The 24,106-nt window shown below is 33.9% G+C and overlaps 1 protein-coding gene across 1 annotated transcript in view; it reads left to right on the top strand.

Annotated features, from left to right (window-relative positions):
• NRAP (nebulin related anchoring protein) overlaps positions 1-24,106 on the top strand; it is a 60,888-nt gene that overhangs the window by 7,121 nt on the left and 29,661 nt on the right. The window contains exons 5-24 of the mRNA XM_015820560.1: positions 335-439; positions 2,067-2,174; positions 4,525-4,629; positions 4,880-4,987; positions 5,806-5,898; positions 6,717-6,821; positions 8,305-8,421; positions 8,938-9,042; positions 10,075-10,179; positions 10,962-11,066; positions 11,720-11,818; positions 14,244-14,348; positions 15,605-15,712; positions 16,425-16,526; positions 17,903-18,100; positions 18,828-18,932; positions 19,985-20,083; positions 21,920-22,024; positions 22,713-22,820; positions 23,049-23,360. Of these exons, the coding sequence (XP_015676046.1) occupies positions 335-439; positions 2,067-2,174; positions 4,525-4,629; positions 4,880-4,987; positions 5,806-5,898; positions 6,717-6,821; positions 8,305-8,421; positions 8,938-9,042; positions 10,075-10,179; positions 10,962-11,066; positions 11,720-11,818; positions 14,244-14,348; positions 15,605-15,712; positions 16,425-16,526; positions 17,903-18,100; positions 18,828-18,932; positions 19,985-20,083; positions 21,920-22,024; positions 22,713-22,820; positions 23,049-23,360 (2,397 nt within the window). The remainder of the gene's footprint in view (positions 1-334; positions 440-2,066; positions 2,175-4,524; positions 4,630-4,879; positions 4,988-5,805; positions 5,899-6,716; positions 6,822-8,304; positions 8,422-8,937; positions 9,043-10,074; positions 10,180-10,961; positions 11,067-11,719; positions 11,819-14,243; positions 14,349-15,604; positions 15,713-16,424; positions 16,527-17,902; positions 18,101-18,827; positions 18,933-19,984; positions 20,084-21,919; positions 22,025-22,712; positions 22,821-23,048; positions 23,361-24,106) is intronic.

Here is a 24,106-nt window from a genome sequence, read left to right as displayed (position 1 = left end):
AGGATGTTACTTTATTGGTTTGGGCATTCTAGTCTATATCCAGCTTGCTGAAATGTCCTGGAACTGAAATAAGAAAGAGTTATATGTAATTCACTCTTCATGTTCAGAGCGAACAAACAGAAGAAAAGGGAAAATGTCATTTTCAGTTCCAATGCAAAAGGAATAAGACTAATTTAAAACTGATGTAAAACACACTCAATAAAGAGATATGTGCACATCCAGTCTTTTATTTATAAATACTACTTAGAAAACTAATTCATTTTTGGAAACCTAATAAAAATGGATGTGCTGTAATCTTTGTACTAATTTCTTATTATACATATATTCTTTTTAGAAAACTTACCATGATGTATGTAATGAAAGCAAATCCTGGTACAGAGAAACTATTCCACAGTTGGAAATGATCAAGATAGCCCAAACACAGAAAAGTCTTAGTGATGTAAGTAAATCACTATTTTATGACATTGATCTGTAAAACAAATATTATAATATTTCTCATGAAGGGTTAGTTCCTAAGCTAACTGGCTTAAGGAAATATATTGAAATAAAATGCTGTCCTTATTCTTTCATTCACATAAAAGTCTTCACAGACAGTTTTTTTTAAATATTGAGGAATGACCTATACATTGCCAACAATATATGAAGGGGATATGGAACTGATAGAGAAAGATTTATTTGAAACTCAGTGACTGTATATCTGTTTTTAAGAAATCATTTATTTTCTATTAGCTTTTCCTTCTTGTACTCATCTCATCAGAGAGATTTTTCAAAGAGTAGGTGATTGTTAAGAAGAAATAACTTTTAGTTTGTAATGTACTTTCATTAAAATTATTTAGGATCCTGGTAATAATAATTAATTACACAGAGGTGATATTTACATATACCATGAAAATTCACAGTTAATTTTCAGTTGTCTCCTGTCTTATTCCAGTGTAAATTTTAAAATAGTCTCATATGAAGCTTTATTTGATCAATGTTATTTATTAATAGATTTCAACAGTTGGCAATATATTAAGTTTGATAAATAAATAAGTATAACATTTGGAGTGCTGAATTTGAGTGTGAAAATAATCCATAATGAAAATTTTGCTATACTATAAAGTTCACTTCTTAATCTGAACAATCAATCTAACCTAAATGAAACATTACCAATGGAATCAAATTGTTGGGAAAAAAGACACGATACAAAGGAAAACAAATAACATAAAATAAGTTACTTATGGTAGCAATGGCAATATAAGTCTAATTAAGAAATGAACAATGGTTGACTATTTTCAGTATTTTATTCCATGACTTTGGAACAATCTTCTGACTAAATTATAATAAAGACAAAAGAAGTGAAAATTTTAAAAGCTCTGAATTCTGCCTAATTCTTCCAATTGAAAAATATTAATAGAATTCTGCTTCTTCCAATTAAAAAATAACAGTTTGCTTATTAGTATCATGTAGAATCCTTTATTTAAGAATTTTTATTCTTTCTTTTCAAATGGAATGATGGAAAGAAATTTTGTAAAGGGAGTTGGGACTCTGTCCATCTTGAGGACAGTTCTCTGAAAACTGAGGAACTGGTAAAAGAAAGATTATTTTTCTGTGAGGAAAAATGCATCCCCCAAATATATCCCGATGAAAGAGCTACTGTATTTAGACAGTAGTTTCACATATAGCTTTACATATAGTGAACACATATACATCTACTCCATTAGACTGTATGCATATATACAGAGTGAAAAAGTAGTGCATTGATTAGTCCAACAGGGGAAAGTGTACACATACAGTATATACAAATATATCTTGTTACTCTGAGGCTTTGTGTCTATGCGTTCAAGTCAGCCTTAACTCTCTGCAACTGCACATGTCATGCACGGGGGGGGGGGGGTTGGAAACGTTTTCAGAAATGATTTTACCTCATTCCTAGGACTAAGAAAGAATGACTGAACCAAAGGCAAGATTAGAAGTGGAATTCATAGTCCCCTGGTTTCTAACTCAAATTGGGATGCCAATAAATAAATATCAGAGGAAATAATTTCATGGCCAAATGTAAATGCATACATATCTGTTTCGTCTAGCTGAAAAATAACCAGGAATATGAGCAGCCGGACAGAAAAGGAAGCTTTCCAATTTCTATGACTCCATCGTATCAGATTGCCAAGAAGGCCACAGAGCTATCCAGTGATGTGAGTTTCTGGAAATGTATTTGAGGAAAGAGCAAGAGCTTTTATTTATTTATTTATCAAATTTAGGCCATAGATTGTGCTAGGATGGTGGCGGTTGGGATTCTTTAAGGATTAAAGCCAACCCTTTCACTTATAAAGTTGTGTGTCTATGTATGTGTGTATATTTACTCTTTGGTTACCCATGTGTTTAAGCCTAATGTCTACGCAGTCTCTGATTGTTGTATGCTGCTAAGAGTTACTTCTCATGAGATGGGTGATTATATAAATTTTATATAGATTTAAAAAACAAATAAATAAATAATAAAACAAAAAATAATAAATAAAATACAATAATAAATAAAAAACCAAATATACTAATATAGCATTTTGATTAATGAATGCATTTATTTTGTGATATGAACAAAAATTAAAATGTTTTAAGAGCTGAGGATCAAAGTATTTAAAATTACTATTGTTTAAAAACTGAGTAATGGTACAAATAATTATTTCCATCCTATAAACTTTTCAGAATTTCCATAGAGTTTTGAAGGATTTTTTCCTTAATATTATCAGGCTTCTGCTATATGATATATTTATATTTATGTATCCATTGTCATGTCCATGTTTTAAAATGAATATCTTTGGCAATTAATTGGCCTGTAGAGAATAACATCAGCATAATGGTTTGAGAAATAAGGCCAGAGAATATAAATTCAATCTCCTTTTATCAAAACAAGATGGCACTTCATATTCACCTGTCTTTTGGAATAATATCACCTAGAAATCTGTGTAGCTCCCACCTTACTTGTCATTAAATGTTGTTTGAAACCCTTGAGGCTTTTTCCTCAGGCCTTGGTTGAGATGCCTTGTGAGTTGCTAAGGATACGGAGGATGGTTTTGGTTCCATAACACTTGATGTTTTATGGAATTTTTTTGATCATGTAATACTGTTGTTTTTAGATTCTTTTTAGCTGTCCAGAATTTTCTGGACTGGGATGGCCTGAAAATAAATAAATTAATTGATACTGAGTCCAACTAAAGTCATAATACCGACAGAGGCCTAGTTTCATTTTTGTAAAAAAACAAAAAATTAGATGCTATTTTAAAACCCTGATTATCCCATTTTCATAAGGAAAAGATCACGTTTGTTGTGATCCAGTATTTTACACACATGCACATATGCACATTTGTTGATTGCAACATCAAGCACAGATACTGAGAGTGAATTCCATCCATACATATATCCAGCTTTTTTTCTCATAGAATGCCCAGAACGGAGTTCCGGCACCTTTTTTGGATGGAACCTTATAGGGTAGGCAAGGCGGGTGGTATGACATGTGTGAGTTCCAGCACCTTTTTCTTTCTTTTTTTTTTTTAGAAAAAAAGCACTGCATATATACCAATGCTTTCCAGGATTATAGTGGAGTCTGATAATAATACAAAGCCCAAAGACAAACTGAATTCTGCTTCTGATTTTAGACATTGAGCAATTATAAAGCTGAAAATATGAAAATTATATCTATTTATGTTAATATATAATTGTAATTTATACAGAGAAAATCTTACAGGCTGTCTTTGCCAAAGAAATATGTTCAGGATTCTGTATATTAATTTAAAAATGTATTATGGTACAAATATCGATAATTTTTATTTCTTTCAAATTATAAATTGATCTTACATTAAGTATTCATCTTAATCACTTTTATCTTACTTAAATATCACTCAAGTCTTGTTTGTAGATCTTCTTTCAGACCTTTCTAGAACTTCTTTCATCTATGTCTAAACAGCCAATAAACAGTTGAAAATAACTCATACAAAATATTGTGTCAAGATAAAGGAATCAGGACATAATTTAAACTCTAATCTGTATCCATTTAGACAGTTACTGTGAGAAAGTGTAATTAGTACTGATTTATTCCAATTTATTGAACAAAAAGACAGGATTCCAAGTTCATATATTAAGGAAATAAGAATAGGTGTAGATATCTCTGTTATATAAATAAAACAGAAATCAGTATTTTTAATTTTTTTTACTGGTCCATGAGTACCACTGGTGTATAATAAAATCTTATCCTCAGCTCTCCATGGTAATTTTCAGAATTTCCAATTCTACAGGTAAGAGGTTCTAAAAAAAGAAAAAAAGAAGAAGAGAGAGCATATACTTTGATCTAAATCAAACCAAATATAAGCAGACCATATATCTATAGGTATAGAAGCTGAATAAATAATTTCAGTCCAAAATATAAAACTTTGCAGGAATTGAAACCAAATGAAAATCCACAAGATATTCATGCTCTTTTCTGTTTAGTAGCAAGAAATAAGATTTTTTTTCTTTATTTATTTTCAAGAAATGTCTTCTTTCCCTCCCTAGGTGGAATACAAACTGGGACAGAAAGAGCAGGTTTCCAAATTCAGCAGTGTTATGGATACTCCAGAAATACTTCATGAAAAAGCCGCGGGGCAGTTCATTAGTGATGTATGTATAAAGAAAAATTATGTACATAATTTTTACTACTTTACTTACCTTTCTATAGCTTATTTTTCTATAGCTATATTGATATATCATGTGACATAATAAAGTGGCTTGTTTAATTTTGCCTCAGTCAATATGTATGTATTGTATTATATGTATTATTTTGTATATATTAACCTAGGCCATGATTTATATGAACTGGATTTATAGCTCTGTTGCTATAGCTTTACACATTCTTGATTTTTTTTTTCAGTTTAAATACCCAGAAGAATATGAACAACAAAGAGGGAAAGGAAGCTTTCCTGCTATGATGACACCAGCTTATCAGATTGCTAAAAGAGCCAATGAACTTGCTAGCGATGTAAGTACTATAAATCATGAATGTATCATGAACACATTCTGTTTATAAGATAACATATAATTTTAAAAAATTAAGGCATTTTCTGCAGTGAGAAAAATTACAAATATTACAGTACACTAGATTTGAAAAGGACAGAGATTAAGAGGCAAATGATTGTCTCTTAATATGGTACATTTATGCTAAAAAATGAATTTTAGGATGGAAGAGAAGAACAAATTAATCTCAGAATGGTGGACAGATGGCACTCCCAGATATACGAATTAGGTGTAAATGCTTACATTTAGTCATGTAAGGAATTAAATTCAATCTCATTAGTCTTTTGACTTAATGTGAGAACAGTGATCATTGGCTATTCATTTTTTTAAATATGATTTTTGAGAAGCTTTTAGTGAAGGAGATAAACACCAATACAAACTCATATAAATTAAGGGGGGGGGAGAAAAGATACAAAGAGAAAGCAAAAAGTTCAAGAAAAGAAAACAATTGAATAAAAATAAGAATGAAAGAAAAAAGATACAAAGATGTAGTTTCCAATATTTATAACCACAATTATATTTTAAGCTCTTTCTCTTAAATTGTGACTTCTTTCTATAATAAGCTATCCTGTTTAATCATTAAAGCCATAAGCCACAAGTTCATTTTTTCATTTTTTTACCAATAAATATGGATAATGTCTTTTCTATTGTTCTGCAACTTTTTTTTCTTTTCTTGTACATTACTTTTTTTTATGCTTTGCACATGTATCTAGAAAGTCAATCAGTCTTAAACCTAAAGGTATGTTAGAATAAACTCATTTCTTTTATAATCATTTCTTTCAGGTTAAGTATCACCAAAGATATGAAAAAGAGATTAAGGGAAAAGCAAGTCATTCTGTTGGCACATTAAGAGAAAATGTAAATCAATTTAATCAGGTAACAATCAAATGTATATGCATGTATTCTGTTTCACACTGCTTCTAAAATAGTGGTTTCAGTCCACATATTATGAGTAGTAGTTCCTCTTGTAGTTTAGGTCTTTTGAGTCCCTTGCATTAGTGCCCCACATTCTGCACCTCATGCTATTTCTGGAAATTGTGAATTTTGGAATAAAATGAAATGGGGGTTTAAAGGTTTAGCTAGATGTAAAGACTAGATAGGTCTTCATAAGAATTTATTAGATAGTAGAAATTTTTATTTTCCTTCATTAATATGGCAAGATAAGAGAAAGATAAGAAGACAAAGAAATGATTAATATGTTCCATTATATTTATTCATTTATTAAATTCATATACCTTATTTTCTGCATCCCATGGTTCTATAGATTTCTTAGAATTGGTATATAGTATACATGACCTATTGCAGGGTTTGGTTTTAGGTAAGTAAAGGACAAAAAAATTAAAAGCAAATGAGTGAAAAAATATAGCTAAATTTATTTCACAATAACACTATTGTATACCACACTTTTCATTTTGTTTCCATCACATATATCAATTCATACATAGCCTTTAGTGTGATCTACAAATAAATGAATGGATTAAAAATATAATGCTTTAAATGTGGGTTTCTTATGTTCATGTTAGGGATTTAAAATATATGGGTAAAAATGATGTTTTCAACCTCTTTCATTATCTACTCTTTTATATTGTCCATTTGATGATGTAATATGTGGAAGCACTACTTCTTACAAAGGCTAATATTAAAATGAGATATAAAAATCAATAAGTAATTGATCGCTGCTGAATATTCTTTAGGATTATATGGACGAATATGAAGAGCACAGAGGAAAAGGCAGTTTCCCTGCTATGATCACACCAGCATATCTAAATGCTAAGAAGGCAAATGAATTGGCTAGTGATGTAAGTATGAATTTGGATGTCTCAGCTAACATGGACCAGATCCAAAATGCTTGCTATTGTTTATCTGGTGTCATATTATTTGAACAACCAATGAAAACCTATAAAAAGAATTAGTCCTTGGAGGACGTTAGCAGTTTTTTTGTAGTCTACCAAGTGACCCTATGTTTGAGTTCTGATTGAGTAAATACATGCTTTCAGAACTGGAAGCAATATTTTAGTCAGAAATATTTTATTACTATTAAAAGAAGAAATACTCATCTTCTATATTTATCTTTAAATAAACTTAAAATAAACTGTTGGTATTCTAGCACTCATTTTGGAGAAGGTCTGTCTGGGCGGTTGCTAAGAGGCAACACTAACTCATGGCACATAATCAGCTACAGTATTCTAGCATTAGTAAATTGGTAGTAATAGCTACAGTTAGCGATATAGGACCTGAAGAGGTGATTCATGAACTATTTAGCACATGCACGTCTTGCAATGTTTTCTACTTGTACATAATCAAAAATAAACTCAGATAGTTTATTTACTTTTCCAATGTATGTAATTAATTAAAAATATTTTTGTATATTTTGCATGAAGAACTGAAGCAGCATTTCATATTATATAAACTAGTATCTGAAAATAATCCTGTGAAGTATGTTAAAATGGCAAATAGCAACTTGTGTGATATGGGTTATAGGACTGACTGGGAGCTGAATCCAGAATTTTTTACCTCAAGCTTATTAGAATGTTTTGGCTTTCAACTGGATAGAACAAATTGTTTTTTTATACTGTACAAGTACATTTGTTCAAATATGTTTCCAAAGTTTCTTTGATTTATATTTTATTTTATTTATTAAATTTAATGGACACAGATATGGTTTTTGTATAAAGTTTATCTCATGAATGGGAATAAAAGAGTTCTGGAGTTTATGACATTTTTTCCAATGTATTGTGCTTAGACATATACAAACAGTGCTTATAGGATGCAACAAGATTCATAGAATAACAAAATTGCAAACATCAGATACAGCATAATATGCAGTCTCAAATGTTGTGATTGACATTGAAGGAAATATTTAAGAAAAGAGCACCAAATTGTTTTCCTTCTGAAAATAATATATCTTGAAACTGTTGTTTGATACAGAACCTGTTATTTGCTGAAGCAGGTTGCTAGTGTGGAAAATATATATTAACATATTCACCTGCCCACAATTTAGTTGACACCACTATGAAGCAGCTATTGTTGTTTGAAAAATGGAAAAAGTAAATCACAAATATTGTATTCAAAAGCAGGTTAATAGCATGTCCAGTTGAACGGTACCTGACTTTGTCTTTGTATATTCTAATTTCTTTTTCACTTGTACATTTATTGAAACAATAGCACCATGGGGTAAATTATAGGGTTTACTAAAATTATTGTCTCACCATACTTGGCAGATAGCTAAGCAAATGAAAAATATAGTTTGCTTGTAGCTGTTATACCGCGTTTCTTTTTCAGATTAAATACAAGAAGGATTTTTCTCAAATGAAAGGAGCAGCCCATTACCACTGTCTCTCAGCCCAAGACAATCTAGTTCTTAAGCAAGCTCAGGATGTGAACAAGCTGTACAGTGAGGTAAAATCATATATTTTGATTGATAGTAAATGTAGAGGAAAAAATATTTTTATTTAAATTATTGTTACTTATTATTTTATTTTTATTATAGTTATTTAAATTTAACTCTATCACTTACAGTGTTAGTTGCTATCTCTAAAACATTGATAACTTCTTTGTAAAAGTATCCCTCTTCCATCATTCCTTACTTTTTCATATAAAAAGTAGCAGTGTTTTTCTTTTACATTAATGCAAGAGAAGCTTCGCCAGAGCAAATAAATTCACCAAAATTTTCTGTAGTTGTATGAAAGTGATAGAAAATAGGTTTGGGCACTATTGTCAGAGTATAATGGCTAAACCATTGTCCTGAGTTGTGTTCCCCTTTTTCATTTGCAAAATGGTACTGACATAGGGATGATATATGAACATTTTCCGTCTGTCTGTCTGTCTGTCTGTCTGTCTGTCTGTCTGTCTGTCTGTCTGTCTGTTTATCATCTTACATATATCTTTTTATTCTTGTTAACTCTAATTTTTAAGGTTGAGTACAAGAAGGATCTGGAGAACAGTAAAGGCCACAGTATTAACTACTGTGAGACGCCTCAATTCAGGAATGTTAGCAAGATCTCAAAATACACCAGTGATGTAAGTCTGAGTTATTTGTGTGCACTTCTATGAAAGCTTAACTTACGTACTGTTGAAACCAGAGTTTCTATATAGGTGACTTCCAGAAAATACAAATAGATACATCAAAGAATACAAAAGTCATTGCAAAAGAGATTGCATATAAATTAATCACTAATCCAATAATTTCTGTTAATTTTAATATTAATTATCTTCATCTGTTAAGTTTGTTTAGAGCCTCAATTATCAAATAGCCTTGGTTATCAATTTTGAGTTCTAAACTAAAAAGCAAAATATAAGCCAAACATCAGATTATAACCCAGCGGTTCTCAACCTATGGGTCGGGACCCCATTTGGGGTCGATCGACCATTTCATGGGGGTCGCCAAGCAAGTCTGTCCGCCATTTTTTTCCCCCTTTTCCGGCGGGTGCCTTACCTCCCTTGAGCTGGGCCAGCTGGCGGTCGGCCTGCTCCGTCTCTGCTGCTTGCCAGCTACGCCTCGGCCGGCGCAGGGGGCGGAACCACGCATGCATGGCGCTCCCTGGCAGGGAAAGTCCTCGACTTACGACCGGTTGGGTAGTCCTCAACTTACGACCGGTTTAGTCCTCAACTTACGACCGGTTGGGGGTCGCGACATTAAAAAGGTTGAGAACCACTGTTATAACCCAATAACATTTTGTTATCAATTTTTAACTAACAGCAATTGAATTTGGATATTATATGCCTTATGATTAGAAAGGGTCATAATAGCAATGTTGTAGTATGCATTTGGGAAAACATGTTATCCTATTAAAAATAATCTGTATTGAAAGTTGTAAATCAGTATGGTTAAATTGGATTCACTATTTTATTCTTTCATAAATAAGTTGATGTTTTCTAACTACAATGGCACCAAAATAAAATGATAATGTAGAGTCATCTTTTGAAATAACAATAGAGCTGCACAATATCAGTTCTTCTATTATTTTAAGTTTTCTGACAAGTCTTTGCTTCTTTGTTGCAAGGGAGAAGTAATAATATTTATATGTGAGAGGTGTTTTGTCTTTGTGTTAGCTCAAATATAAAGAACGTTACCAGAACCAGAAAGGTCATTATGAAGGAGTTGGCATGGACCGGCGCACACTGCATGCCATGAAGGTTGGAAGTTTGGCAAGCAATGTAAGCTGTTTAAATCAGATTGCCTTTAATTATTTTCTGTATATCGTTTCAAAACAATATCTAGTCTTTGCTTCCTGAGGAAGAGCCACAGTTTTAATTATTTCTTAAGAGCTGCAGGAAGGGCTGTATATATTTCTGTACTGTTCAAAGGACATATTAAAATTAATTTTGCATAAGCATATATCATACCAGTAAACATGTACTGTATTTTAGATCACTAGAGGAAACAATAGTTTTTTCCCATTTATGTGGCAGATGGTTCAATTCCTCTTAGAATGTAATTTGTTAATTGACATGTTATGAGCCTTGGGACTAGGCATTAAAATAATTGAATTTAGTTTTCAAGGAAGGGTCATCCTCTTTGTTCCCCATGCTTATAAAAGTTTAGTTCATAAACTGCTGCTTCTGCCACCTGTTGTTTTGATACTGCTGCATTTAAGAACAATTGTACTTAATCCAATATTTATGATATTCAATGAGATGATATTTCTTACTTATATCTATTGAAGCATATTATTTACAAATGTACAAGACACTAAAGAACCATGCCACATATGGAAGGGAATGCTCCTATATCTGATAATGGCATATATGCACAGCTGAAGAAGATTCATCATTTAAACTCTGCAAATAATTTCCTTTCTTTGATATGGACCATCCTGATCTTGCTTTGTTGGTTAGGTTTAATAATAATATTAATAGTTTACTTTTCCCCTTGTCTTATAACTACTAAAAATGATAGTTTTAAAAAGGTAATTGTTTTTGTGGTCCTTGTGTTCCAGATAGTCTATAAATCTGATTACACACATGATGATGCTAACTACAATTACCCAGTGATCCTGACCCCCTCCTATCAGACAACAAGGAAGCTGGATCCTCTGAAAGATGTAAATAATCTCTTCAGTTCTCTCATTATGTTTGCCTGACTTGCCATTTCCTGTAGGGAAAAGTATATTCTGTGGCCTTTGTAAAACAGATAATAATAATAATAATAATAATAATAATAATAATAATAATAATAATAATAATAATAATAATAAAAAAGTTGGAAGGGACCTTGGAGGTCATCGAGTCCAACCCCCTGCTCAGGCAGGAACCCTACACCATTTTGGACAAATGGTTGTTTTCTAGCTGATAGGCTGGGCTCATATTCTTATTTTTTCCCATGAATAATCAGAGCCCATGAATAAACATATCTGGAATTACACTGGATTTCTGGTGAAGCAAGAATGGCTTATCAATTAAAAAGAATGCATTGGATGTGGATTGCTTATACCATGTTAAGAGTTTTAGATGTTTTATGGCTTAAATATAAGTCCCATTCTATTAAAAAAAGTCTATAAATGAACTATTTTTGAATGATATACAATTTGCAGCTTAGTAAGGAAGTAATTAATCAGGGGCGGGGGTGAATAATGATTAAGATCTGATAAAAATACTAATTATATCCTGCATTGTGATCTGAAGGTATTTGGATGAGATAAGCACTTGTAATTTTGAAATTATGTATAATCTGAATGTTTGCTTGTTTTAATTTTAGGCAAACTACAGGCAAAATATAGATAAATTGAAATATAGCTCTGTTACATGCACACCTCAGATCCTTCAAGCAAAAATCAATGCCCAGCAACTTAGTGATGTAAGTTCTATTATGATTGTGAAATAGTCATCCCAAAACAGAGCAATTTTGCACAAGCAAACAGATATTTATTCCTGGAAAGGAATAATACAAAATTTATCAAGGGCAACACTGTCTACTTGAGCACACAGCTCTGATCGATAGGTGCTTTTGCCAAATCTCTTTGGCCATTGGAATGGCTTTTCATTTTGGTTCTAACGGGAATAAGAATAATTAGCAGACAGTGTGTCCTTCTGGGCCACTGTGTGAGGTGAGCTAAAAGAGGCAATAGCAGTGGATAGGAAGTAGTAATAGTGATGAGGAAGAACAATTCACAGAAGACAACTAACCCTAGAGTATAGGGACTCAAAGTGTATTTTGTTTGATGAGGGGTGTGAAACAGATTTCTGTGGCTTGTTTGACACACATAATCAAAATAAATCCAAGATGCTATAATCTAGAGCCATGGTGGTTAGAATGCAGTATTGCAGGCTAACTCTGCCCACAGTCAGGAATTCAATCCTGACTGGCTCAAGGTTGACTCAGCCTTCCATCCTTCTGAGGTCAGTAAAATGATGCCTGTTGGGGGGGGGCAATATGCTGACATTTGTAAACTGCTCAGAGAGTGCTGTAAAGTGCTATGGAACAGTATATAGTGTAAGTCTAAGTGATATTGATATTGCTATATACAGTAATAACTGAAAAACCATAGACTACAGTGACACATATGCTTCAGAGACACATGCAATAGTTAATCTTTATCATTTATATTTTATTTTGCCTGNGAAGAAGAAGAAGAAGAAGAAGAAGAAGAAGAAGAAGAAGAAGAAGAAGAAGAAGAAGAAGAAGAAGAAGAAGAAGAAGAAGAAGAAGAAGAAGAAGAAGAAGAAGAAGAAGAAGAAGAAGAAGAAGAAGAAGAAGAAGAAGAAGAAGTTGGAAGGGACCTTGGAGGTCATCGAGTCCAACCCCCTGCTCAGGCAGGAACTCTACACCATTTCGGACAAATGGCTGTTTTCTAGCTGATAGGCTGGGCTCATATTCTTATTTTTTCCCATGAATAATCAGAGCCCATGAATAAACATATCTGGAATTACACTGGATTTCTGGTGAAGCAAGAATGGCTTATCAATTAAAAAGAATGCATTGGATGTGGATTGCTTATACCATGTTAAAGGTTTTAGATGTTTTATGGCTTAAATATAAGTCCCATTCTATTAAAAAAGTCTATAAATGAACTATTTTTGAATGATATACAATTTGCAGCTTAGTAAGGAAGTAATTAATCAGGGGCGGGGGTGAATAATGATTAAGATCTGATAAAAATACTAATTATATCCTGCATTGTGATCTGAAGGTATTTGGATGAGATAAGCACTTGTAATTTTGAAACTATGTATAATCTGAATGTTTGCTTGTTTTAATTTTAGGCAAACTACAGGCAAAATATAGATAAATTGAAATATAGTTCTGTTACATGCACACCTCAGATCCTTCAAGCAAAAATCAATGCCCAGCAACTTAGTGATGTAAGTTCTATTATGATTGTGAAATAGTCATCCCAAAACAGAGCAATTTTGCACAAGCAAACAGATATTTATTCCTGGAAAGGAATAATACAAAATTTATCAAGGGCAACACTGTCTACTTGAGCACACAGCTCTGATCGATAGGTGCTTTTGCCAAATCTCTTTGGCCATTGGAATGGCTTTTCATTTTGGTTCTAACAGGAATAAGAATAATTAGCAGACAGTGTGTCCTTCTGGGCCACTGTGTGAGGTGAGCTAAAAGAGGCAATAGCAGTGGATAGGAAGTAGTAATAGTGACGAGGAAGAACAATTCACAGAAGACAACTAACCCTAGAGTATAGGGACTCAAAGTGTATTTTGTTTGATGAGGGGTGTGAAACAGATTTCTGTGGCTTGTTTGACACACATAATCAAAATAAATCCAAGATGCTATAATCTAGAGCCATGGTGGTTAGAATGCAGTATTGCAGGCTAACTCTGCCCACAGTCAGGAATTCAATCCTGACTGGCTCAAGGTTGACTCAGCCTTCCATCCTTCTGAGGTCAGTAAAATGATGCCTGTTGGGGGGGGCAATATGCTGACATTTGTAAACTGCTCAGAGAGTGCTGTAAAGTGCTATGGAACAGTATATAGTGTAAGTCTAAGTGATATTGATATTGCTATATACAGTAATAACTGAAAAACCATAGACTACAGTGACACATATGCTTCAGAGACACATGCAATAGTTAATCTTTATCATTTATATTTTATTTTGCCTGCAAACATTTCAGTGACAAGTTGCTATATTATAGAATAACATAAGAGGATTCCCCACCCTTTCTTAAGACCTAGCATAACTTCACAATAATTGTTAGCATCATATTATAATCCTGAATAATTACAAATCTTTTAAATACATGTTTTTGACCTTTGCCAGCTGAACTATCGAGCCAACTATCAGAAAAACAAATCACATTATACTTTGACTCAAGATGTACCAGAGCTAGTGAAGGCGAAAGCCAATGCAGAATTATACAGTGAGGTAAGATTTTTTCCTATTCTAGTGTAGATACTGGTTTAAGACTAGTGAATGTAAGACAGCAATTCAGCTGGTCAACAACTTTCCTGCAACCTGCTGCATGAAAGAGAGAAAAGGTAGGCCTTAGAGAAAGAGAAAGGAGGAGATATCAGGGTTTTGTTTTTAGTTTTATAGTGCTTTGTTTCAGCCACCCCACCATGGAGCCTTGCAGATGTTTTAGATTACCCATACCTGCTATAGTCATTTACCTGCAGAGTCTGCCATTTGAACGCTGTGAGAATTGGTTCTGGATAAGCACAGGCACAGATTAGCTTAGATAGTAAAGTAGTAAAGTCTGTGCATTTATTAGCAGGAAGTATGGAGCAAAGTTTTGTTTACTGCTACTAATGGAAGGGAGAAACAATGTTCAGATTACCTGGGAAATATTGGCAATATTAACACATGAGAAAAAGGGAGATTAATTTTTTCACATTCAGCAATTCAGTTAACACTTCTGGCTTCATGATCAGTAGGAGAGATGAAAATTGTCTTTTTCATGGTTCCATGAATTGTAAGGAAGAAAGAAGGCTTGTGAATTTGCCCCTCAACCTAATAATACAAAATAATATGAAATAGGATTCCTTTCAGATATCCTTCTCACCCTTAGGTTTCATTTGCTAAAACAAAGCCTATCTGAAAGAGCATTTCTGAGAAGAACCAAGCTCATCTGCATCCCAGTGATTCAGAATAATATACAGACATGGATGTAAATATAGCCTGAAACAGGTTCTATATGCCTCTATGCATACAAGCAGTCATCGACTTAAGATCATAATGGGGATCAGAATTTCAGTTGTTAAACACTGTAATCTTTAAGTGAACTATCATGTAACTGGGCCTGATTTTACAACCATTTTTACTGTAGTTGTTAAGGGAATAACCATGGTCATTAAATGACTCTGGCGTGCCCAATTGATTTTGCTTTTTGGAAACCAACTGGAAATGCCATGATCATGATCACATGACTGCAAGGTGCTGCAACCGTTGTAGGTGTGAGCCAGATGCAAGCACCAAAATTGTGATTTCATGACTGCAGAGGTGGTGCAATGGTTGTAATTTTGAAGATGGGGAGTAAGTCACTTTTTCTGAGGCCATTGTAACTATCATTAGATAAATGGTCATAAGTAGATCGCTACCTGGTTTGCTATGTTTTTATATATATATATACATGGCTTATTTTTATTAATAATATATAATATGCAACCATATTTTCTTCCTAGATTAAATACAAAGAAGACTGGCAAAAAACCAGGGGCCGCAACTTTGAAATGAAGTTAGACTCCAGGTCTTTCCTTGCTGCCAAAGCTTCAGGAGATCTTGCCAGTGAAGTAGGTTCTATATGTTTTTGAAGGATTTATCAATTGTAAAAATCAGCATACTTTATATAAATGAAAACAAGTTGTTTAGAAATTCAATATGAATTGTATTTGAAAATAATTTGCCATAAACTATGATACTCTATATTAGATACTTTGTTCTTTTCCGTAATAATCTTTGCATTTTAGATACTTTCTGAAGTGTCCAGAAAGTAAAACAGAAATTTTGAACAGTACTTTTCAGGGCTTAAAAATTAAACATGCATGCAGATAAAAACAGGCAAAATCTTAATGGATCAAAACATATGTTTAATTCATTTCAAAGTTTTTCAGGCAACATTTATTTAGATTTAGTACTGTTTTTAAGTATAAATGTTCACAGTTCCTTTTAATCTCAGGTATATATTTTGGGTTTTGCAACTGTTCTCACAAAATGTCCTGTTATGTACAGCCAGTTAGAAAGTAGCTTAGAAAGCAAAATGTAAACTTCTGAACTGAAAAATCAGAAGATATATTTTTTTAAATAGTTGCCTCTCCTCTTTTCAGGTAAGGATTCAGGTAAGTAAAGAGGTTATTGTGCAAAGAGTTTTTAAAGAGGAAAAAAATCATAGTATTAGATAGTTACTCTCTTAATTATTCAGCCTTATTTGTAAATGCTAGGAAGTTTATATCTAGGGGTTACAGTGTTATGATTCTATAATTATTACTTATTTTCTCTATAAAGATTAAATACAAAGAAGACTATGAGAAAATGAAAGGAAAAGCTTTATCAACAAAAGATTCAAGACTTCTGCACTCTATGCAAGTAGCCAAAATAAATAGTGAGGTAAATGTCCTTTCATATCCACTTTTATTATTTCTTTAGGATTTACAGATCCCAGTGGTTGCATGCTTACAGTAAAAATCAGTATTTCTTCTTATCAGACTTCTTTATCTAACCAAGACAATAGTGGTGAGGGATTAAAAGCTTAAACCCTGTAGAGATTGGAGACAAAATAGTAATAATGATCAAATCATGTTTATTACATTAGGAACATGCCACAGGCTCACATGATTCATTTCCTATTCTCTTGTAATTTCTTTTCATTGACTCGCAATACATTTGTTCTATCACTACATATGTCAATCATGTTTAACGCTAAGCAAGGTTGGCAAAATGTATAATTCAAATTCTTCAAGATTAGAATAAATGCATATGTGCAATATTTCTGGTTTGGGAAGATAAAAAATCTCCTTATATTATAAAATTATAACTGGCAATGTAATTTATTACCAGTTTCAGATCTTAGTTCAAAGAAACTTGTATTGAAACTCTGATTTAAAATAAGTTATTAAGGTTATTATTTTGGTATAAGATGCATTAAATCATTGAATATTTGTCAGTCTAAATCTGCATGAAATTATGTGTTTATTTGATTGAAATATGCAGAAGTGGGACCTCAAGCACATCCAGAGGCCAGATATTCCTCTTCTTTAGCACACTGGATTATGTCAAGTGATGTAGTTTTGCAATAGAGAAATCCTAAACTACCACTTGCTGTTATCCATCTACTCAAAAGAAAAGAAGATAATCTTTTCCTTTTCATAAGTAGAATAAAATTTTCGTTTTTTTTCTCTCAGAAGTTAAAAATTGAAAAAAAATGGGATTACATTTTATGCCCTTTTAAATAATGGCATGAAGGCTTAATCAAAATGCTGATTCTTGAAGGTATCTCAGGTACTGATTCTTTGGTTTTTGCTTGACCCCTAGAAGAAATGGGGTCATAGCACAGCCCCAAGAAAAGGTATGGCATGCTTGTGGCACTTTGAGCTGTATTTGATATCCTGGTTAAAGTTTTTCCAAATGAAAACCAACATTTGCCTGACTTCTGCAGCCAAAGAATAAAGCATGAATTACTCCAAATGCAGTAACAAAAATAATTTTTTGAAAATAATTATTAACTTCAGTTAAGTGTTAGTAAAAATTTGTAAGCCATTATAAAACTTAAAGAAAATTTCACAATGCTAGCAAAGAAAGCTGGAACAGAAATTTAGTCTTTCAACTCTTAAACGGATAAGCAAAACTGTGCAGAGATTTGAAGGAATTGAAAGTTGTTTTTAATCTAGTTATTGTTGTGTGGTAAAGGTAACTGTTAATTCAAGTTTGGTGTTTCATCAGTCTGTTCTAATTTTTGGTAAGGCAATATGTTGCTATTACTGCAGATTGCATATAAAAAAGACTTTGAGAAGAATAAAGCACATTTCCATTTACCACTGGATATGATAAATCTGAAACATGCAAAGAAAGCTCAGGCTCTGGCTAGTGATGTTGACTATAGGAAGAGAATACATGAATATACAGCAGTTCCAGAAGACCTAAAGACACAGTGGGCCAAAAAGGCTTATGGGCTACAAAGTGAGGTAAGATAAAAGACATTTCTTTTATTACTTTAAAAAGGCTTGTAAGAATAATTAAGAGATTAGAATCTATTGGTTATTGTTTGGTCTATTAAATCTGGGCTGCAAAAATCCAGATAATAACTAGATGTCAAAATCTAACTTTTTGTCTGCCATCTATTGATCATCCAGAGTTTTATAGTTCAGATGGTACAGCTCAGGTATTGTCATTTCAAAGGCTACATGTTAAGACTGCAGACCAATCCACATGGAATTACATATGTACTGTAAAAATAAAATGTATTTAATTCAATAAAAATTATTAAATTAATATATTTATTCTCACAGAAGAATATTTTGTTGAGCTGAACTCTAGTAGTACCAACAGTTTGTGTGAATAAAAAATTTATCCATTTTTATACATTTATAAAGTTGCATATACAACTTTATAAATTTATGTAGTTGTTATAACTTGGATCTTTATTTGCATTTATTATTAGACTTATATCCTGCCTTTATTTTGTTCACTCCAAGATGGTATATATAATGTTCCTGTCTCCTAATTTCTCCATGACAGCTGTCTTGTCTGTGCTGAGCAAAAGTGACTGGTCCACCCAAATGGCTTTCATGTCTAAGAGAGAACTGGAAGTCTCTTAATTACTCTTGTTATACATAGCTGGCCTATTTAATATATTTTAATAATGCCACTCTACGTAAAACTTGTGAAATTTTATTTCCCCTTTCCTTTCAGCTTCAGTACAAAACTGACCTTCAATGGATGAAGGGAGTTGGCTGGATAGCAGACCAAAGTATCAATATTGAACAAGCAAAAAGAGCAGGAGAACTCATCAGTGAGGTCAGTTTACTGATTTTATTCAAATATTTATACTGCTGAAATCTTATAGAAAGGAAAAGCTCTTGTAAGTATGCTGATGGCATGACCCAGTGTTGTAGTTTTTTGAGCATGACTGTCAAACCGCCAGTTGAATTATATTAAATTAAGAGCAACAAATTTTCTGCAAACAGAGAGGTTTGCAGAATTTAGCATTTTGTTAAAATACTGAAACTACTGTTCTATTACCAGTATAAGTTCCATCCTTTTCTTATCTGCAAGCAGTGCTTTTTTTCTAAAAAAGAAGAAGAAAAAGGTGCCGGAACTCACACATGTCATACCACCTGCCTTGCCTACCCTACAAGGTTCCATCCAAAAAAGGTGCCGGAACTCCGTTCTGGGCGTTCTATGAGAAAAAAATCCCTGTCTGCAAGTAATGTCATGAAGGACTAGTAGCAGAGGTTGCCACATATTGGCAAAGAGTTTCCTGCTTTGATCGTTTGACTTCCCATACCACTTTTATTCCCCACGTGTGTTCAAGGAAGGGGAATACAGTTGAACTTGTATATGATAAAGATATAAATAAGTGGGGCTTGCAGTGCCATCTCAGTGCCTCATTATAGTTAGGAATGAATGTCTATGATATTAAATCTTAAATCCATATCCATAGTAGTGCTTGTGGCACTTGATTGAGAAATTGGAGTGAGACAGTATGCGTGTTTACGTATTTAAGTAGCATACTTCAAATTATCCCCATTTCAATTAAATATGAACGTATGCAAATAATGAAGAATGTGATTATAATTAAAATCTCAACTACGAAAGAGCCGTGGTGGCTAACTCTGCATTCCACTGTCAGGAGTTCGATTCTGACCAGCTCAAGGTTGACTCAGCCTTCCATCCCTCCAAGGTCAGGAAAATGAGAACCCAGCTTTAACTTCAGAGTTGATAGCAATATTTTTAAAAGGAAACCTTGCAGTGCTATGTGACCTAGACTGGAAATGAATGGAAGGTATACCTGATCAATTTTAAAGTGGTGACAATGTCTGAATCATCTTAAAATGTATTTTAATTAGAAAAAGTATCGACAGAGGGCTGATGCTCTAAAGTTCACAAGCATTGCAGACAGTTCCCAGATTCAACATGCGAAGAAAAGCCAGGAACTGCAGAGTGATGTGAGTCTGCTTTACCTTCTTTCTATATTGATTTGTGATTGTTAAAAACAAAAAATCTCTGAGGACAAATTGATTGATTGACTTATTATGTGTCATCAAGTCAGTATTAACTCTTATTCACATCAGTAGTTTTTCTCCATGACAATCTGACCCTAACCTGGTCCTTCAGGTCTTCCAACGATGTACCCATTGCCACTGAAACTGAGTCCATCCACCTCTGTCCTGTTGCTCCTCTTTTTTTTTTCCTTCCATCTTTCCCAACATAAGAATCTTCCCAGAAAGCTAGGTCTTTACAAATACCAGCAATGAAAAATAGGAAGATTTAGCAATGAACACTTTTCATTTCTTACATTGATTCATATGGAGTTCATCTGTGCTACTTAATGTTTGGCTTACTTAAATAATGTATCAAGATGTTGTTTTACCATTGTTTTGGATATTGTGGTGATTAAGGGCGTGTAGTAAACCAGGGCTTTTCAACATTTTCACCCATTGTACCACTTTTAGAATAAGGCAATATCTGAGAACCACCAGTCACCTAGCAAGGTATCAAAAACTTGATGACCAAAAAAAAGGGGAAAAAGTGTTAAAATACAGGTAGTCCTCGACTTACAACAGTTTGCTTAGTGACTGTTCGAAGTTACAATGGCACTGAAAAAAGTGCCCCCCAAGCCACAGTCGAGCAAGACACCTGTCTGCCCACCCGGTGGCGCTCTTCCTCCTGTCCGAGGTTTTCATTGTTGTGAGCATTTCTGTGGAGGATGGGGTGGGGTGGGGGGTGTTTGGTTTTTATTCCCCCCGACTGCTGGGTGGTTGCAGCAGGTTTTAATCACTTCATATGACCCTGGGACACTGTGACCGTCATAAATATGAATCAGTTGCCTAGCATCTGAATGTAAATCACAAGACCTTGGAGATGCTGCAACATTTGGCGCTTCTTCTGGGCTCAGCAGAAGGGCCAGGATCAGTGCTGCTTTCCAGCTGATTGGTGCTTCTTCAGGGCTCAGCAGAAGCACCAGGATCAGCGCCGAGCTCCAGCTGGAACCTGGTGCTGATCCTGGCGCTTCCACTGAGCCCTGACAGCCCCGAAGAAGCACCGATCAGCTGGAAAGCGGCACTGATCCTGGCGCTTCCACTGAGCCCTGCAGCTCCAGCCGTCTCTCGCTCAGGTTTGTGTGGTGCTGCCACCGGTTCAGCTCATTCCCCTCCCCCGCTACCACTTTTCTAGGATGGTTGCCAGGTGCCAATGTACCACAGGTGGTACCCGTACCACTGGTTGAAAAGCCCTGTAGTAAACTACTAACAAAAAACAACTTAATTTCTGCATAGCTTTCCTCAGACTCTACTGTTTGTTGCTAAGGTTATGTGTCTGTCTTCCACAATTGCTAGACAGAATTGTTGAGAGTTAGATTGTAAGTTTCATAAATTATCATTGGTTGCATAGTTAGCAAGATGTTTAGATGGATTTGGCTTTTTGTCCACCAACTGAATCCTACCCCAGGACCTGGGATGGCAGATGGTGTTTGATGGTGTTAAAGGTATCATCACAAGATGTAACTTGCTCCAAGTAAAGCTGCCTTTTGCAATTGACTGATGCTGAATTTGTCAGTGCTGATAGTGTTCAAGTGGTGCTCTAGTTGCACCCAAGGCATTTTTTTTATTATTGTTGGTAATATCTGTCTACCAGAACCACCGTAGGTATCAGTTAATGTCAACACTACTGGGTTAAAGGTTGGACCTAGCAGAAGGCATGTTTATATATTTGTAAGAACTTAGATATTTCTTGTTGTGCCTTATGCCTCTGGATGAAATGATTTGGTCTGCTTTTGTGAACAGATTGCATACAAATCAGCAAAAGAGGATTTTCTTCACAACTACACCATTAGCAAAGATGAGCCTCTATTCATACAGGCCAGAATAAATGCAGCAAATATTAGTGAGGTATGTTGAGATTTGAATGCTATTTTGTATGGAGTTTATGGAGAAAGCCTGAAAGTTTACATTTTAAGTAATAGTAGAGAGTTGCTATCCTTGCTATCCTTGTACAAGTTCTGAAACATTTCTAAAATATTTCTACCAAAATATTTTAGAAAGGTGCACAACCCATGTGGGTATCTATACATTTATATATAATATACATTTGCACAAAATAAGAGCTCAACAATATCCCATAAGAATTTTGTGAATTATAATTTAGTATGGATTCTGAGTCTCTGTTTGACAACGTTAGAGAGTTCCTGTTAGAGAACTAGTGTCTAGTATTCATTAAGAGTGACAGGGTCTCTTTATTGTTTTGGGTTACAATTTCCAATAGCTCCATTCAGCATCACCTATGTCAGGAATAATGGAAGCTGAAATTTAAAGCATTTAGATTATCCCATTTGGGAAAAGCCACCATAATTTTTTTGTAGAATACCTATGTTGCTAATATTGACACCTTTAATAAGGATCTTCTTAATTTGACCAATAGGGAAACAAACAAGCTGGGTTAACAATAGGAACTTGAGATGCATTTAAATAACTGTTAAAACAATATAAATCTGATTCCTTTTGGAGCTATTGGATGCAATGATAATGCCTATGGTTCATGACAGCAAGCAAAATAATTGTGGTATTAACATATTTTTAGAAAATGTACAAGAGTAGCTGGGAGAAGCAGAAAGAGAAAGGGTTTGAACTTCATCTTGATGCTATACCATTCCTGACAGCCAAGGCAAAGAGGGACCTAGCAAGTGATGTGAGTATTGATTTGAAAATATGCTCCCTTAAGAATTATTAAAACTAGGATGAATGCCTGCATCCTTGTTTAAGCATTTTGCTAATCAATAAATGATATGTGATAAACAAGAAACAGAATGCAGGACATACCTTTATAAGGAAGATTACTTGGATCTGATTCCATAGTTAATAATGAGTAGACTATTTCTTTCTCCCTGCTGCCATAATCTATTATTTTTCTCAACAGATAAAATACAAAGAGAATTATGAGAAGACTAGAGGAAAGTTGATTGGAGTGCAAGATGTGAGCCAAGACTCACAAATGGCTCACATGCTTCATGTATCCAAGTTGCAGAGTGACCTGGAATACAAAAAGGCATTTGAATATGTAAAGAATCAATATCATGTGTCCATGGATATGATAAATCTTGTCCATGCCAAGAAAGCTCAGGACTTGGCCACTGATAGAGGATATAAGACAATTGTGCACCGCTATACAGTCTTGCCCACAGATATGAAGGTAGAGTGGGCCAAGCAGGCTTATGGCTTGCAGAGTGATGTAAGTCCCAAAGTTCATTGTTTTTACACAAGCTTATACTCTCTTAGCCATTTGTGGCTAATCATAAAGAATAACTTTGGATGGTTAATATTTTGTAGGTTTACTGATAACAACTATATTATCAGTATATAATCAGTATATAGTCTGATTACTGTATATACTAAGACCACTAACACAGTGACTTGATCAAAGGGTCAGGAGCTTGTTAAATTATAACTCTTAATATAATAAGTGATTCCAATATGGTAGGCGTTGTAGTGCGATCTGGTGTGGCACAATTCCTAAGTTTGATAAAATGTACAATGTTTACCCTGGATCAAAAACAACTTCATTTATGGAATCCTGTGGGTTTTTTTAAATACAACTTTGTATAAATTCCTGATGGATCTGGAAATGTGTATATATTGCAAATTATGCAGAGTGAGTACTTTTTCATAGTTAAATAATGTTTACAAATCAATATGATGCTTCTCATCGACATCTATATGTATGGAAACTGTACTTAATATTTTTGGGTGAGCATAGGCTATAGTGAACAGATCAACGATGCAAAGTGGATGGGAATATGTTGTTTTTTCCATGGGTTTGGGGGTGTGTGTGTCCAAGCACATATTTTTTTTTAAATGGGGCTAATTTGAGTTTAAAGCTTACACTACAATTTTTTGTTCTTCCCATCTTGGAATGGCAAGAAACTATGCACCTATTTTCAGCAACCATATCATAGGTAGGTTTGAACCCCTATTATA

The sequence above is a fragment of the Protobothrops mucrosquamatus genome, unplaced genomic scaffold (assembly GCF_001527695.2).
Source record: "Protobothrops mucrosquamatus isolate PMUCROS unplaced genomic scaffold, P.Mucros_1.0 scaffold1145, whole genome shotgun sequence".
NCBI lineage: Eukaryota > Metazoa > Chordata > Lepidosauria > Squamata > Viperidae > Protobothrops > Protobothrops mucrosquamatus.
The sequence above is the reverse complement of the archived record's forward strand: the minus strand, read 5'-3'. Positions and strand labels throughout refer to the sequence as shown.